Source organism: Choloepus didactylus, chromosome 12 (assembly GCF_015220235.1).
Source record: "Choloepus didactylus isolate mChoDid1 chromosome 12, mChoDid1.pri, whole genome shotgun sequence".
NCBI classification, from domain to species: domain Eukaryota; kingdom Metazoa; phylum Chordata; class Mammalia; order Pilosa; family Megalonychidae; genus Choloepus; species Choloepus didactylus.
In genome coordinates, this window is record NC_051318.1 from 76735774 (window position 1) to 76751239 (window position 15466).

General features: G+C 34.0%; 1 protein-coding gene and 1 pseudogene across 1 annotated transcript; one reads left to right on the forward strand and one right to left on the reverse strand.

Annotated features, from left to right (window-relative positions):
- The first annotated feature begins 2218 nt into the window (after positions 1-2218).
- LOC119507179 (sorting nexin-10-like) lies at positions 2219-2988 on the forward strand. The gene has a single exon (XM_037800287.1). It carries the CDS (start codon positions 2236-2238, stop codon positions 2839-2841), a length of 606 nt encoding a protein of 201 aa, XP_037656215.1. The 5' UTR covers positions 2219-2235; the 3' UTR covers positions 2842-2988.
- Positions 2989-5168: 2180 nt separating this feature from the next.
- On the reverse strand, positions 5169-6610 carry LOC119506888 (annotated as a pseudogene).
- Between the last annotated feature and the right edge of the window lie 8856 nt (positions 6611-15466).

Below are 15466 nucleotides of genomic sequence, written 5' to 3' on the forward strand. Positions count from 1 at the left end.
ATGTTATCTTTCATTATGGTGGAATCTAAGTAGAGATTTAGCAAGATACTTAACTTGTCCTTTCTTTTATGTAATTGCTATTGCTGATCCCCACATTCTAAGAAATGTGTATCTACAGGTCAGTAGCAACACAAACATTCTCTATTATCAAATCAAGTAGTCTTTCAATGACTTGAGACAACAGATAGGGAGAAGCATTTCTCTGTGGCCTGAACAGTATTAATCCCACAAAAGCATAATTAAGTTTTTAAGTCATTAGTAATGCCCTTATATCTGGACAATATGTCTGTCTTCCCTAGGTTGAAATTTGTAGAGGAAACTACTCTAGCCCTGTAGGGTTATTTTTCCCCCTAGAAGGAGGGAAGTCTGTGGCAAAAGGAAAATACTTACCAAGATTCCGTATGCTCACTCCTTTAGAAAGGCCACACTCTAGATAACCAGAACCCAGAATTTCCTGCCCAAATATCCTGAGCCCACTGAGCCCAGTATTTATGGGACTCTTCTCCTGTTTCTTGCACCAAAAGTTGGATCATTCCACCTGTGTTTGCACACCTAGTTCTGAGGAAAGAGGGATTTTGCAGATGTGTTTAAGGATAAGTACCTGTAGGTAGGGAAATTCCCCTGGATTATCCACATGGACTCAGCCTAATCATCTGAAACCCTAAAATTGGAGAACCTATCCCAGTTGAATCAGAGAGAGAGCAATGTCAGCATAAGAGGACTCTACATCCCCTTGCTAACTCTGAAATGTAGGGGACTATGCAGAAGGACCTGGGGAAGTGGTCTTTCATAGAAAAAGAGGGAAGGAAATAGATTATTCCCATAAGCCTCCATAAAGGAATGTAACCTTGCCACCACACTGGTTTTAGCCCTGTGAGACCCATGTTGGACTTCTGCCCTACAAAACTGTAAAGATAGTAAATTTGTGTTGTTTAATCCATTTAGTTTGTGGTATTTTGTTAGGGATGCAATAGAAAACTAATAAATACAGTAAATTATATTACATAATCTTTTGATCTCAGAGTGTCAAAATAATTATTCCTACAAAATTTTTGATGACTTTGTAGATTTCTGAAAAAAAAAAACTTTCAATATTGTTTTATATTGTTGTGTATTGGGATATGCTATGGAAATTTATAATCAAATGGAAGAAAAGGACCCTTTTACAATGTGATTTAAAAAATATACACTAGGGACTAGGGACAGGGTGAGAGAGTGTAAGAAGCTGAAAAATCTATATTTAGAAAATCTTAAAATATTCCTGAGGTGTCAAAACAGACTTGCAGAAACGGAAAAGCATACCATGTAATTAGATGGCAAGAAACAACATTGCAAATATAAATATGGCAGACCATCTCCATTTAAGATAAATGGTCATTTTAATTTAATCTCAATAAAAACATTGATAGGATATTTTGGAACTAACAAAACTGATTATATAGATCATATAGAAATATAAAAAAAGTTCAGAGAAAATTTCTGAAAAGGAAAATAATAGCAAAGATTGGCCCTGCAAGATATCAAAATATATTTCAAAGCATCAGCTTATAAACAGTGTGGTAATTGCACACTAATACAGATAAAGATCAACAGTTTTAACCAAAAAGTCAGAAGTAGACAAATATGATGTTAATATATTAAAACATTAATATTTCAAATCTATGGGGAAATTTTGAATTTTTAAGAAACAATTACCTAGAAATCTAAAAATTAAAAGCTTTTACCTCACAACTTACAGAAAAGTTAATTCCAAAGAAACCAATACTTAGTTTTAAAAGCAAAATCATGTATATACTAAAAGAAGCCATAGAGGAATTCTGCTATAACTTTGGAATGGAAAACTTCCTTCTAAAGAAACCACAAAATAAAATATTTATAAATAAAAATGTATATAAAACCTTTCTACATAGAAAAAAAATTATCATAAGAAAAGTCTAAGACAAATAATGTTAGAAATGGATATGGCTTTTTGGTGTTATGATGTCTACCTCTGACATTTCCAGTCTCGTTCTGTTTTCTGGGTCACCAGAGAGTCAAGAATTGTGGTAAATAAAAGGCAAAGAACTCTGACTGTTAGTTTAAAGGGTCTCCTACCCATGAACTGTTGAGCTTTAGTTAAAGGTGCTACATCTGAGCTTTTACCCTGTTTATAACAATCGTGGATATGAGCTTCATTGCAGACGACTGTGGTGGCCTGAACTTGGACCTCTAGATTGATTGTGTCCAGTGCTGAAGATGTTTCCAGAACAACAGAAAGAGGAATTTGTAAGTGTCTGGATTCGAGATCCTAGGATTCAAAAGGAAGACTTTTGGCATTCTTATATTGACTATGAGATCTGTATTCATACCAATAGCATGTGTTTTACAATGAAAACATCCTGTGTGCGGAGAAGATATAGAGAATTTGTGTGGCTGAGGCAGAGACTCCAAAATAATGCATTGCTAGTACAACTGCCAGAGCTTCCATCTAAAAACCTGTTTTTCAACATGAACAATCGCCAACATGTAGATCAGCGTCGTCAAGGTTTGGAAGATTTCCTCAGAAAGGTCCTCCAGAATGCACTTTTGCTTTCAGATAGCAGCCTTCACCTCTTCTTGCAGAGCCACCTGAATTCAGAAGATATTGAGGCGTGCGTTTCTGGACAGACAAAGTACTCAGTGGAAGAAGCAATTCACAAGTTTGCCTTGATGAACAGACGTTTCCCTGAAGAAGATGAAGAAAGAAAAAAAGAAAATGATATAGATTATGATTCTGAAAGTTCATCCTCTGGGCTTGGACACAGCAGTGATGACAGCAGCTCACATGGATGTAAAATAAGCACAGCTCCGCAGGAATCTTGAGAAATAATTCTAATGTTACTACCTTAGTAATAGCAAATTGTGTCCAGTCATGAAGAAAGCTTGCTAATAACATATTCTTACCTAAAGCTCACTGTCATAATGTTAGGTATTAAAATTCTTAAAGATGTTGGGTTGTTTATTAGTGGTATTTTTATGTTGTCTTATATTGGTTAAGATTCTGTAAAAAACTAAAAGCATGTGAATGCAGTACTATCCTTTATAGGCAAAAATTATTGGTGAACAAGATTCTGCCCTCAAATGAAGTGATTTATATATATTTAAAAACCTAGTTGGGTTTATTGAATTTTAAAAGATAGGTAAATAAGTAGCATTTAAAATCAAGTTAGATCATTCCTCCTTGTTTCAACGGGGCAGCATTACCATAAACGCACTTGGTAAGCTGTGTACTGTTAACCACACTGAAAACGGGATTGGTGTAGAGCAGGCTGCCTCTCTGGACATGTGGCTGTTATTTTGTGGATATCTCCCTTACACTGGGAAAACACGTTGCTTTTTGGGTATTTGGTTGAAATGTTTCAATAGTATTTAACCTTTCCAGTATTCTACTTCACACTTAGATGGAAAATGTATCTTATGAATAGATACACATTAAAATATTGTTTATGCCTTAGAAAACAGAAATAATGCTAGTAATTTTACTTAGACTGGCAATATATAGATTCAGAAATACATTTTCATTGTCCAACATCACTTGAAACAAAAGGTTTCTGGAAATGAATAATTTGTTTTCTTTATCATTGTGTAATTAGAATTACAGGTTAATGACTTATTCTCTGTGCAACTTCTTGTCACTAAATAACTTTCAGTGTCATGGTAGTTAATTGTTATTTATCTTTAAGGCAGAAGAAGGATCTTATAAAAATTAATAAATTTGTTTTTCCCAATAAATATTCCCATAATTTAGAAAAGGATGTTGACTTGCTCATCTCAGAATTAATTATTCATTTTTAAAAAGTCTTTTCTTTTTTGTCATCCTCAGGATTGGTACAATTTTAATAAAATGTCTTTTTTTAGTGGCCCAAAGATAAAATGTCTTAGACAAACTACTTTGAACTTCAAATTTCAGATGAGGCAGCATTATCTTGAGATAATTATCCAAGTTTCCTCTTTGTTGAATGGTACAAAAATATCTCTTCGAAACAAACAGAAGATATTTTCACATAACTGAGGTAACTTGTTGCTTTAATTAAATGTTATCCAGCCTAATTATTAGAGAGTAGCAGAGGCTGCTACAAAATACAGCCTTTTCATTTTATTTTAAATAGGAGTTTAAAAGTTATTCTATTATTAAAAAGTCTTCGAAATGTTTGAAATGTCTGTAACTAAGAACCAACAGAGAAAATTAAATTTAGAATGAGTTCCTTAATTTTTCCCTTTTTTTTTTTCCTCAGGTCTAAAACATTAAGGCTTTTGTAAATATTTTGATTTAATGTATCTTGGATCATGTTACTTTATCATCTGACTCATTATTTGAAATCAGAAAAATAAGATTTAGCAATTTCTTATTATCTTGCCAACATGTGAAGGTTGCCATCCAGGCATTTAAGCATGATCCTCAACCTTTCAGCAACATGTATTTGAATTCACTATCTTTCTGTTTTACAGCAGTTTTGAAAAGCATATACTGTGCCACTGATCATCCTATTTTTAGATGATGTAACATAGCCATTAAAACTGATGCTAAGTAATGCCTCATACTTGGGCATGTAAACTTCACTAGATCGTTGTTTTCACATTAAACATGTAAAAATCAAAAAAAAAAAAAAAGAAAGAAATGGATATGAAAACAAGGCGCTAATTTTTAACATAGAATTCCATTCATAAAAATGACCAATAACAAATAGAAAAATAAGTACAGAATATAAATGGATAACTTAGAAAATGAAATGCTAATGGTCTATAAACCTAGGAAATAAAAATATTTACTCATAAGAGAAATAAAATTAAAACCAGACAGACATACCAATTTTTACCCATCATACTGGCAAAGATCCAAAAGTTGCACAAATTAATATACTGATAAGGGTATGAAGAAGCCAAAATGCTCATCCATTTCTGACAGAAGAATAAATTCATGTAAGTTCTATGATGGACTAGTTTGCAAAATCTGTCAAAACAACCAATGCATTTTCTAAGAAATTCCACTACTTAGAAATTATTTTACTCATTCACTTAAATAAGTATAAAATATGTATGGTGTTAATCACTGCAGCTTTGCAGCATTTTTTCAAAAATAAAAAAGTGATATTTCTCTTCTGTCAACCTTATTTCCATTTTCTGTGCCTTAAGGGCATGTGATAGAAAAGCTATAAGCACTGGGTGGTTGTACCTACCCATTCGGTGGCCTGAGCACTCCACTCTTCAGTAGGGAACTGCTGACCCGGCACAGAGAAGTCCTGCACTCCTTCAGACCAGTCTGCAACCCGAAGGCAAGGAGCGGTAATTCAGGAGGTAGAAGAATACATCAGGCATGGCTGTCCTTGGGTACTCATGGGAAACAGTGCCACGCATGCACAGAACTTCCTAGACTAACATCCAGTCCATCAGATCTACTGCGAGAACTCCCTAGTTGTTGCATAGGATGGTAATGTACACATAGTGCAGAGTAGAAGCTGCGTTATACAGAAACAGCGGATGGCAGATGTGCTGATTTGGATGCATTACATCCCCCAAATGCCATTATCTTTGATGCAGTCTTGTGGGGCAGATTGATTAATCTTTTTGATTAGGGTGAGACCTTTTGATTGGATATTTCCATGGAAATATGACCCACCCAACTATGGGTGATCACTTTGATTGGATAATTTCCATGGAGGTGTTACCCCTGGAGCCATATAAATGAGCTGACAAACAGAAGGATCTCAGTGCAGCTGAGAGTGACATTTTGAAGAGGAGCTACAGCCAAGAGGGACACTTTGAAGAATGCACAGAAGCTGAGAGAGTAGCTGCAGATGAGAGACAGTTTGAAGATGGCCGTTGAAAGCAGACTTTTGCTCTGGAGAAGCTAAGAGAGGACAAATACCCCAAGAGCAACTGAGAGTGACATTATGAGGAATTGCAACCTAGAGAGGAACGTCCTGGGAGAAAGCCATTTTGAAACCAGAACTTGGAGCAGATGCCAGCCGCTTTCCTTCCCAGCTAACAGAGGTTTTCCAGACACCATTGGCCATCCTCCAGTGAAGGAACCTGATTGCTGATGTGTTACCTTGGACACTTTTTATGGCCTTAAGACTGTAACTGTGTAACCAAATAAACCCCCTTTGTAAAAGCCAATCCATTTCTGGTGTTGTGCATTCTGGCAGCATTAGCAATCTAGAACAGCAGGTTAATGTAAGTCTCACTCTGTGAGAGGCCGGTGGTCAGCTCTAGGATTAGTAATCATCAGAAGATGCAGTTCTGGGAAAGATGCCTGGATCTGGTTAGTGAAGTTTCCTGGAATGAAGCTTCCAGCAACAGGAGTAGCTCCACTGGCAGCAGCAAACTTCAGCACAGCCTGCTGGCTGGTATTCCTGGAGGATATGGTACAGACATCAGTTGGATTTTCAGTGGCAGCAACAGCACAAGCCACCAGCAGAAGCTTCTCCCAGATCCTCTTCAGATTTATGATGTAGATGCCATCACTTTGCCTTTTGAAAATGCATTGTTCCATTTGGAAATCAAGATTGGTTCCACGTAAGTGGTTTCCTGCTTCATGAAATTTGAAGACATCCTCCTCCTTCATCTGCAGGATGTCAAGGGCTCCAGACATTGTGAAAATTCCCCTTTACAAGGGGAACCCACTACAACACCTTATGGACCCTGCTCTGGGTACCGCAGAAAGCAGCATTATTTTTAATAGTAAAGTTTTGGAGACAGCCTAAATATCCAAAAATAGAAGACTGGCTAAATAAATTGTGGTGCATCCACTGATGGAATAAATTTACAACCTTGAAAATTAATGAAGCAGCTTTTTAATGAACTGTGTAGAAAATATTTCCAAAAAATGAAACAAAGGGGAATTCAGGGCTTTATAGTATATTGGTGTAAATAGAGGTTTAAGAAAATATAAATGTGCTTTTATAAATATACAATGTATCTGGAAGGATGCCAAGTAAACTAGTAGCTGTACTTGATCTTGGGAAACTAAATTATGTTAATAAAATATGAGAAAAATAAATAAAGGAAATATTTAAAAATAAATTCTACCTAACTGAGGTTTTATGAAGTGAAAGTGGCCAGAAAATGTGGAATTCACTCAAGATATCATTAAGGGAGAGAAAAGGGAACTTCTACAAAGCAATAATGAAAGAGAGATTGTATAAAACTAAAATCTTTCCATGTTATACTCCACTGAGTTCAGACTAATCAATAAAAGCATTTTAAAAGTTTTAAAGGTGAAGACTAACAATCCTCTCTGGGAATAGGTGTGCTCTGCTTTTTCTGTCATTTTTGATATATGATGTGGAGAGAATTCTGCCATCAACAGGAATGGTGTGAAAAGAAAAGCCACCTTCTTTCTGTCTTTATCCTTCTCTATCATAAACAGGAGATGTTTGAGATGTCTAATATTTCCGTATGAATGCTTTCTATTGTGGATCCTCATGTCACCTTTTTAGGAATTTATATTTTAAAGTAATATGTATTCATTACTTTCTTATACTTCCAAAAATTTAAAAACTTGAGAGTTGTTTATGAGATGCAAATATTGATGATACATTAAATTTAGAGAAAAATGAAAATTTTATCAAAGTGTATATTTTAATAATAATCTAACCCATTTTATTTTATCCATGCCACTTCTTTTTCTCTCATAACCACAAGCCTGTCTCCAAATGATAGGACAAATATTCATTAACTCCTCCTTTGTCTTATGTTTTACAGTTTCCAATACAATGGTGTAATGGAATCTTTCTCTGAATTCCATGCTCAAAATATTCTGGGAAAGGATCATAATAGACCAGCTGCATATGCCTGAGCCAATTACCCTTTATTAGAGTAGTAAAGTCATATTAGAATATGGCACACTCCTTGAAAACCACATGGAATAGAAGTATGTACAGTTTCCCAAAAGAACTGGCATGTTCCCAAAATGAAGAAGGATGCTAAGAAACAAAAGCAAAACTATCACTGTATGAAGATAAGGATGATAAATTACTGACGGATAGAAAGAAAGAGAGAGAGAGAGAGTAAAGGGAGGGGGGATGGAGGGAGGAAAGTCGATAGATGCATGCATACATACATATAGAGACACATAGCTAGGTAGACTTATAGACAAAGGTATATTCTCTATTTTAAGAAACACACACACATGCCCCAAATATGTAGCAATGATTACCTCTGAATAGTACCATGTGGATGGCTCAATATTTGCCAGATTTCTATAAAATCATGTATTAATTTTAAAATCTGAGAAAGATAAATACTATTCATATTGAATAAAAATAAACACAAAAGAAATTTCACTGGTTATATATTTTGGCATTTTAATATTATAAAAACTCTTCGGTTTGGAATCACTTGGGCAAACTTGGGTTTGTATAATTTAAATCCTTTGCGCCTATGATTTTTACAGGCTTATCTGAAAAATAAATCCTAGCTCAACTTGTTCATTTAACTATGTTAACTGTCTAGCACAATGCTCAGTAAATATCAGTTCCCTGTTTAATATCACATTTTACTGGTAAAATTGCTGCATATCTTTTTTTAAAAAAAGCAATGCACAATCACTATTTAGAATTAAAATAAATAAAATGGAGGTATCTAAGTTATCTGAAGAGCAAAGATATTTTCTGAGAAAAGTTATATTCCTGCCAAAGAATATCTAAACATACAAGGAGATTTTGTGCATATAATATTGCTTCACTCTCTCTTGTCATACATAGTAGGTCAAAATAATTCACATGTATATTAATATGACAAATACCCATTACTTATGTTTAAACAATTGGTAATCTTACAACAATTAAGAAAATCATTACAACACTACTTTTTTCGGCTGTTTGGTACAGGACGTTTGTGAGGAAACTATTTAATCAACTAACTGCTTTCTGCTCCATAATGCCACGTGTTCAAGTTCCTCAGTTTGAATCCATTCACTGTCATGAAAACTAAGCACAATTTATCAATATGTTTTATTGCCTTGAATGATGCAAATTACTTTCCAAGGGTCTCTGTTTGGGGATTAGTCAATTCTCCAAGTTTTGTAAGTAGGGCATTTACCATCTGGCATATTTGTTTCATGTCAATAGAGAGTTACTAACATATCATACATACGTGCTTTGCTGATACTTTTATTTTTAACTTACTCTCTCAATGAATATCAGTGCTCCTGTTGACAGAAATAAAAGATTGTTTGCAATATTATAATAATTTCTACAATAATTAAGTTTGAAAATATGTCAGAGAATGTCCTTATCAGTGTTACTCAAACTTCATTGAGAAGAATCACCTGGGGATCTTGTTAAAATGAGGATTACATGGAACTACCAAGAAGTCTTGGGAGGTTTCAGGATTATATTTTTTGTAAATTATGCTGGATGATGCTGAAAGGTCATATTTAACTTACTCAAAATATGTGATAACCCCAAATTCTGATTTTAAAGCCATATAAAAATATATATAACTTCAGAACACAACAGTAAGCTATCTTATATTCTTGATAATGGAGTTTTCTTAACTCCCTTTGTAGCCATGAACTTTTCTAAACATAATTAAAGATGTTTATATCTTATTCCCTTTTTTCAGTCTCAACCCTTATGCCATGACATATTATTATTATCATTATTATTATTAAAAATTACACTATCTCTTTCAGGGAAAATCAACCATTTGGTGTGGAATTTAGAAGCTATTTCTCTCCAAGCAGATAAAAGGTAGACACACAATAAAAAGAACATGATGTAGAAGGAAATATTTGTAATATAGGGATCTCATATTATACCTAGGTAGTCACTTGAGAAATGTTTCAAAGTTTACCTGAGTTTGTGTCACAAAATCTTTGTATTCCATTGGTAATTAACAAACGAAGACATCCAATGTACCATAGACCTATATCAACTACATCATCACTAAATACAGAAGAAATATCTATTAAAATACTGAAACATTGTAACCTCTTAAATTGGAAACAATTAAAATATAATAATAACTAAAGTTTCTAGAACATGGGTAAATAATTATACTCGTAACTGCATTGAGGATAAAAATTTTCACACTTTCACAAAATGTTTCAAAAGCTTTGAAAATGCACATACTTTTGGTCCAATAAACCGCTCTTGAAAAGGCCTTCTGTGATAAAACTAGTAAAGAATATAATAAAAATATGCATAAGAATTTCCTGCCCTCTAATAATATTATTATTATTTTCCTTCTTTGGCTACTTTCTGAAGGGCCTTAGGCCTTATCTTTTACCAAACTTTGCAACTATAAATCATATTTTAGGCATTCAACTTTGTGTTCCTCATTTTCTAACTTTTTTCCTCACTCTAAATAATCTGGTTCCTATAACTCTGCAAACTTCCCAGGATCTATAATTCATGGCCTCTCAATCTCTTATGCTTTTAATCAGTCCCTTGCATATACCTTCAAATCTCTTTCCCTCCTTACCTTTGGATCATTTTGCTATCAAATCACCAATCCTGATTCAATCCAGCTCTCTGTATATGCTGGGCTGTGACCAACAAACAAATATGTCTGCAGGTCAACAAGTAACCAGGCTGACTGGCATTAATTTAAAATCAGGTTTACGGATCTCAGTTGGACCTAGTAATCATTCTATAGTTTCCTAATCTATTTATTCTCCCACCTTTCTACATGCCTGTTTGATAACTTCTCAAATTTTCAATATCTCTTCTCCATTCCTATTCTTTCCTGATGACTTTGCTTTCTATATCAATAAGAGAACTTTCCCCAGTTTCTATCCCCACATACCAGCATCTTAGCCATATAATTTGCCTCTTACCTTATTCCTAAGGATTTTGTTAATTATTTTATCTAAAAGTATCTCCAGTTTTTATATATGTAATCCCATTCCCTTCCACAGCCCCAGTTCCTTGCTTAGTAACTTTCCTACCCCCTCCTGAATTTCTCGCTGGATTATTTCCTTGAACATGCACACATTTCCTTATTTCTTCAATTATTAAAAAATGGAAACTCTTACCTACACTTCCATCTCTGGCTACTGCTCATTTCTCTCCTCTCCTTTAAAGCCTAATTTTGAAAGATTTATCTATGTTCTCTAAATTCATCCCATCATATTCTCCAGAACACTCTTTAATCAAAATTTCATTGGCAAAACTCCAATAAAACTTCACTTGAAAAGATCAACTATGACCATCATTTCTGCAACATCCAATAGTCAGTATTTAGACTTCATCTTATTTGAATTATCAGCAACATTAGAAACTGTTTATCATGTCTTCTTTTCTTCTTTTCTAAGGTACTGGCACCACTTGGCAGAACATAACAGTCTTAAATGGACACTTCACACTTTCCTTTGATGGTTTCCTAAGACTCAGTCTTAAACCATTTCTACTCTTTTTTGTTGTTTGGGTATCATATAGCTTCATAGCTTTAGAAGCCATTTTTTTCCACGGTGACTTAAAAATGCGCATCTCTATCAGAGAACCTTTACTATGTATTCTAGACTGGTCACTGTCTTTTCAACAACTCCTCTAGCATGCCTAATAGGCATTTCACAGGTTTCATAACCCAAAACAAATAGTTATCTTTCCCCCTTACCAAATATACTCTCCCCACAGATTTTCCCATCCAAATAAATTGCACATCCATTTTCCAATTGCTCAGTGAAAAACTTGGCTTTATTATCGACACTTCTCTCACATCTTACACCCAATTGCTCAGCAAATTGTGTTGCCTTCAAAATGTATTCAAGGGGTATAACACTTTTCACTACACCCATACCTATCTTTTCAGACCAGCAGTTTACAAAGTGTTAACTATAGATCACTGAGGGTCCTAAAGTTTCTCACAGGTGTTCTAGGATATCAAAACAATTTTGACAGTAATACCAAGACGTTATTTGCCTTTTTCACTGTGTGAAAATTTGCAAAAATGTTGCAAATCAGTGATGGGTAAAACTCCTAGTGCCTTAGCACAAATAAATGATAAACTGTACAAGTAAGTAACACATTTTTCATAGCCTAGCACCTACAGAGGAAAACAAAAAAAGCTAATTTTACTTAAGTATGGACTTGATGAAGCAGTAATTTTTTATTTTATTATTTTTTATCCTTTGAGTATACATCATTTTTATTCTGTGTGATGAAATGGGAAACACATAAAACCCTTTCATTGCATATCAAATTATGGTAGTTTAGGAAGTCACATATGCAGTTGTTTGAGTTACAAATTGAACTAGCCACTTTTTTCTCAAGGAACACCATTTTATTTGAACAAATGACTTATGTATTACGATTATTCAGACTTTAGAATTTGGCAGATATAGTCTCTAAAACTAATGAAGTAACTGTCAATTCAAGGAAAATATATGACAGTATTTGTTGTCTGTGATAAAACTTAAGTTTTCAAACAAATTGAGACTTTTGAAAATTGGTATATACAAAAATTTGTATCTGAAAATTTACAAGGTTAACAATTTCCAACACTTAAAGACTTTTCTGATGACATCAGTGGTGATATTAACAAACGGAATTCTTTCATCTTGTATAATGAACTCTGTAACATTTGGAAGATCTGCATAACTCAGAGAACTGATATATTCCAAATGACATGCCTGATGTTACAAAGTAATTCATGGGTAAAAGAGCCATAAAAAGTGCTAGATAGTCAAATGGATTTTAAATATCAGAGAATGAAAAGTTCACTGATATGGTTTCCGATTCCACATTGAAACTAACTTTCAAGAAACTATATACCACTTGTCAAATTTTATTTTAGTATCAAATAATATTCACACATAAAAAGCTCCATCCTCTTCTAGCCATAAATCTTTGTGAGGCTGTATATATATGTCAACCAACACATGTATGGCAACAGACTGATGTAAAATCCATAAATTCTAATACTTTTGTATGAAGCCAGATATTAAAGAGTTTTGGAAATAAGTAAAGCAATGACATCCTTTTATCTTGTTTTGTTTTACTTTAAAAATTATCGCTATTTTTTTTCATTAAAATGTTGAAATGTAACGGGTTTGTTATTATTTTTAATGATTTAATAACAATATTTTGACAGCTTTTAAAGTTTCCAATGTAGCAGATATAAATAGATTAGATAAATAGAGATGTAGAGAGATAGAGAGATAGAGATTCTATATAAACAAAAATCTCTGGAGTCTTAAAAACTTTTAAGTGTAGAGGTTCTGATACCAAAGACTTAGTATCTCTGTTTAGACAATCAATCCTCTTTTCCCTGGGATACTGCAACAGCCTCCTAACAAGTCTCCCGGCTTCCATCCGTTTCTCCTTCCAGTCCATTCTCAACAGCAACCAAAGTGAAGCTGTACTGCAATGCTTTAAACTCTCCAATGTCTCCTCTACACAAATGACAGTAGAAGCTGAAATTGGCACACCTCTGCCATTCAAGACTACACACAATCTGTCTTACCTTTGCCTCTTTGATTTGCATTCTTCTACACACATTCTTCCCACTACACTTGCATCTTTCCTGCTCATCAAGTACCCCAGGCACACTCCTTCCTCAAGGCATTTGGCCCGTTCTAACCCCCTACTTTCATTACAGTTTCTCAAGCTATAGGCCTGCCTTATTCACTATCTTCATTCAGTCTTTCCTCAAATGTACATGCTCAGTAAAACTTGCCTGACTATTTAAATTGCAAACCTATGCCTACCCTGTTTCTCTTCTCTATCTTTTTTCTATAGCATTTTTCACCATATCACATACTACATAATATGCTTTTTAATTTTATTGATTGCCTATATTCCACACTTAGAATACAAACTACACAAAGGGAGAGGATTTTGTCATTTTTTTCCATGACTACAGTATTTCTTATATCACCTGTAACTACCTACACAAGAAGAGATAATTTGTGTTTGTTGAATAACTGAATGAATAAATGTATTATAGTTTCTGAATGTATTGCTATTAGAATTATATCTCTATATTTAGGTCTCTAGATGTGTTTCTTTTCTTATCATTTTCTTTACTCTATAAAAAAGAATCCATCTCTGTTAATAGCCCTACATCCTTTTCTTAAACCATATATGCGTGTGTCCCTACTTCTGGCACATACTATTAGAACTCTAGATTTATATATATATGCACCCAACTGAGGTAATCAGACATTGTGTCTAGAGTATTAATCTAGAGCAATAAGTAACATTTGCATAACACTTTTGTCCCAAGGTTTCTTAAACATGCTAACTCATTTAATTCTTACACAAACACCTGAGGTATTACTATTGCAATTCCTATTTTACTCTTGAGAAAACTGAGGTATTAATTTGTTAGGCAAGTTTTCCAAAGTCACATTGTTAGTTACGTATAAAGTAATAGATCCAGAAAAGAAGCCTTGAAAGAATAATACAAGCTTTAGATTTTAGCATCTTTTACATTTTTGATCATCTACCATTTGAGGAGCAGCTTTAAAAATTTCTAAGGAGGAATCTCAGTCAGGAAGAAGAGAAACATGGAGCATTAGAGGAAGACTAATTAGTGTGGGAGAGGATAAAGATGGGGGGAGGAGAGAAAGAGATAATACACTCTGATAAACCATGAGGTCTATTTTTCATGATTTCCTTATATTTTGATAACAAATATACCCTGATATCAGTTTTTCCTTGAAATTAAGCAATCTTATAACTCTATTACAAGATAAGTATGTTGGAAAAATTAATTTGTTACATGACAACCATTAATAATTAGTTTGTTTCAATGTCTTTTCCTTATATCCTACTGATTACTCTTAAGTTGTGTTTTTGTTCTTTCCTTATCTTCCACTTGTTCTTTCATTTTTGAGATATCACTGTGTTTTTTCTATCTATGACCCATTTATCTGTGGTATCTGAATTCTTCTTCAAATAATCTCTTCTACATCCATAGCTTTAGCCTCACCAATATGCCGATAGCACTAAAATGTCTATTTTCATCTCTATGCTTCCCCTAATTTCTGGACTTATATATAGAAAAGCCTGTTTGACACAGTCACTAATAAACATTCCAAATATCACATGACCTAAATATAAACATAGACATCTACCAACAAAAAGCCTTCCCCAAATCTACAAATTACACCACCATTCTCCAGGTTTTTGAAGCTCCAAATCTAAGATTATCTTTGATTATTCTTGACTACTCACATTCTGCTGTTAAGCATTTGGCAATTTCTGTAAGCTCTGTTGCCAAAATAAATTTTGAATGCAATCCCACTTCTCACGGCTAAATTCCTAATACAAGCCAAATCATCCCTGAACTGAGCTTTCATATATGTCTTCTAACTGGCCTTTCTGCCTCCCTTTTTGCCCAATTGCCTTAATAGTCCATCCCATGATTAATAGTTAGGGTGATTTTTAGATAAGTTTTATGCCATTTACTCCCTGTGTAAAATTCTTTTCTTAGCATTTCAAAGTCCTATGTAATTCTACCCCTGTTCCCATCACCTACGAGACTCCCTCTTGTTTCT

What these genes read in the sequence shown, in the direction of transcription:
- LOC119507179 (XM_037800287.1), top strand. Translation starts at nt 2,236, where the DNA reads ATGTTTCCAGAACAACAGAAAGAGGAATTTGTAAGTGTCTGGATTCGA.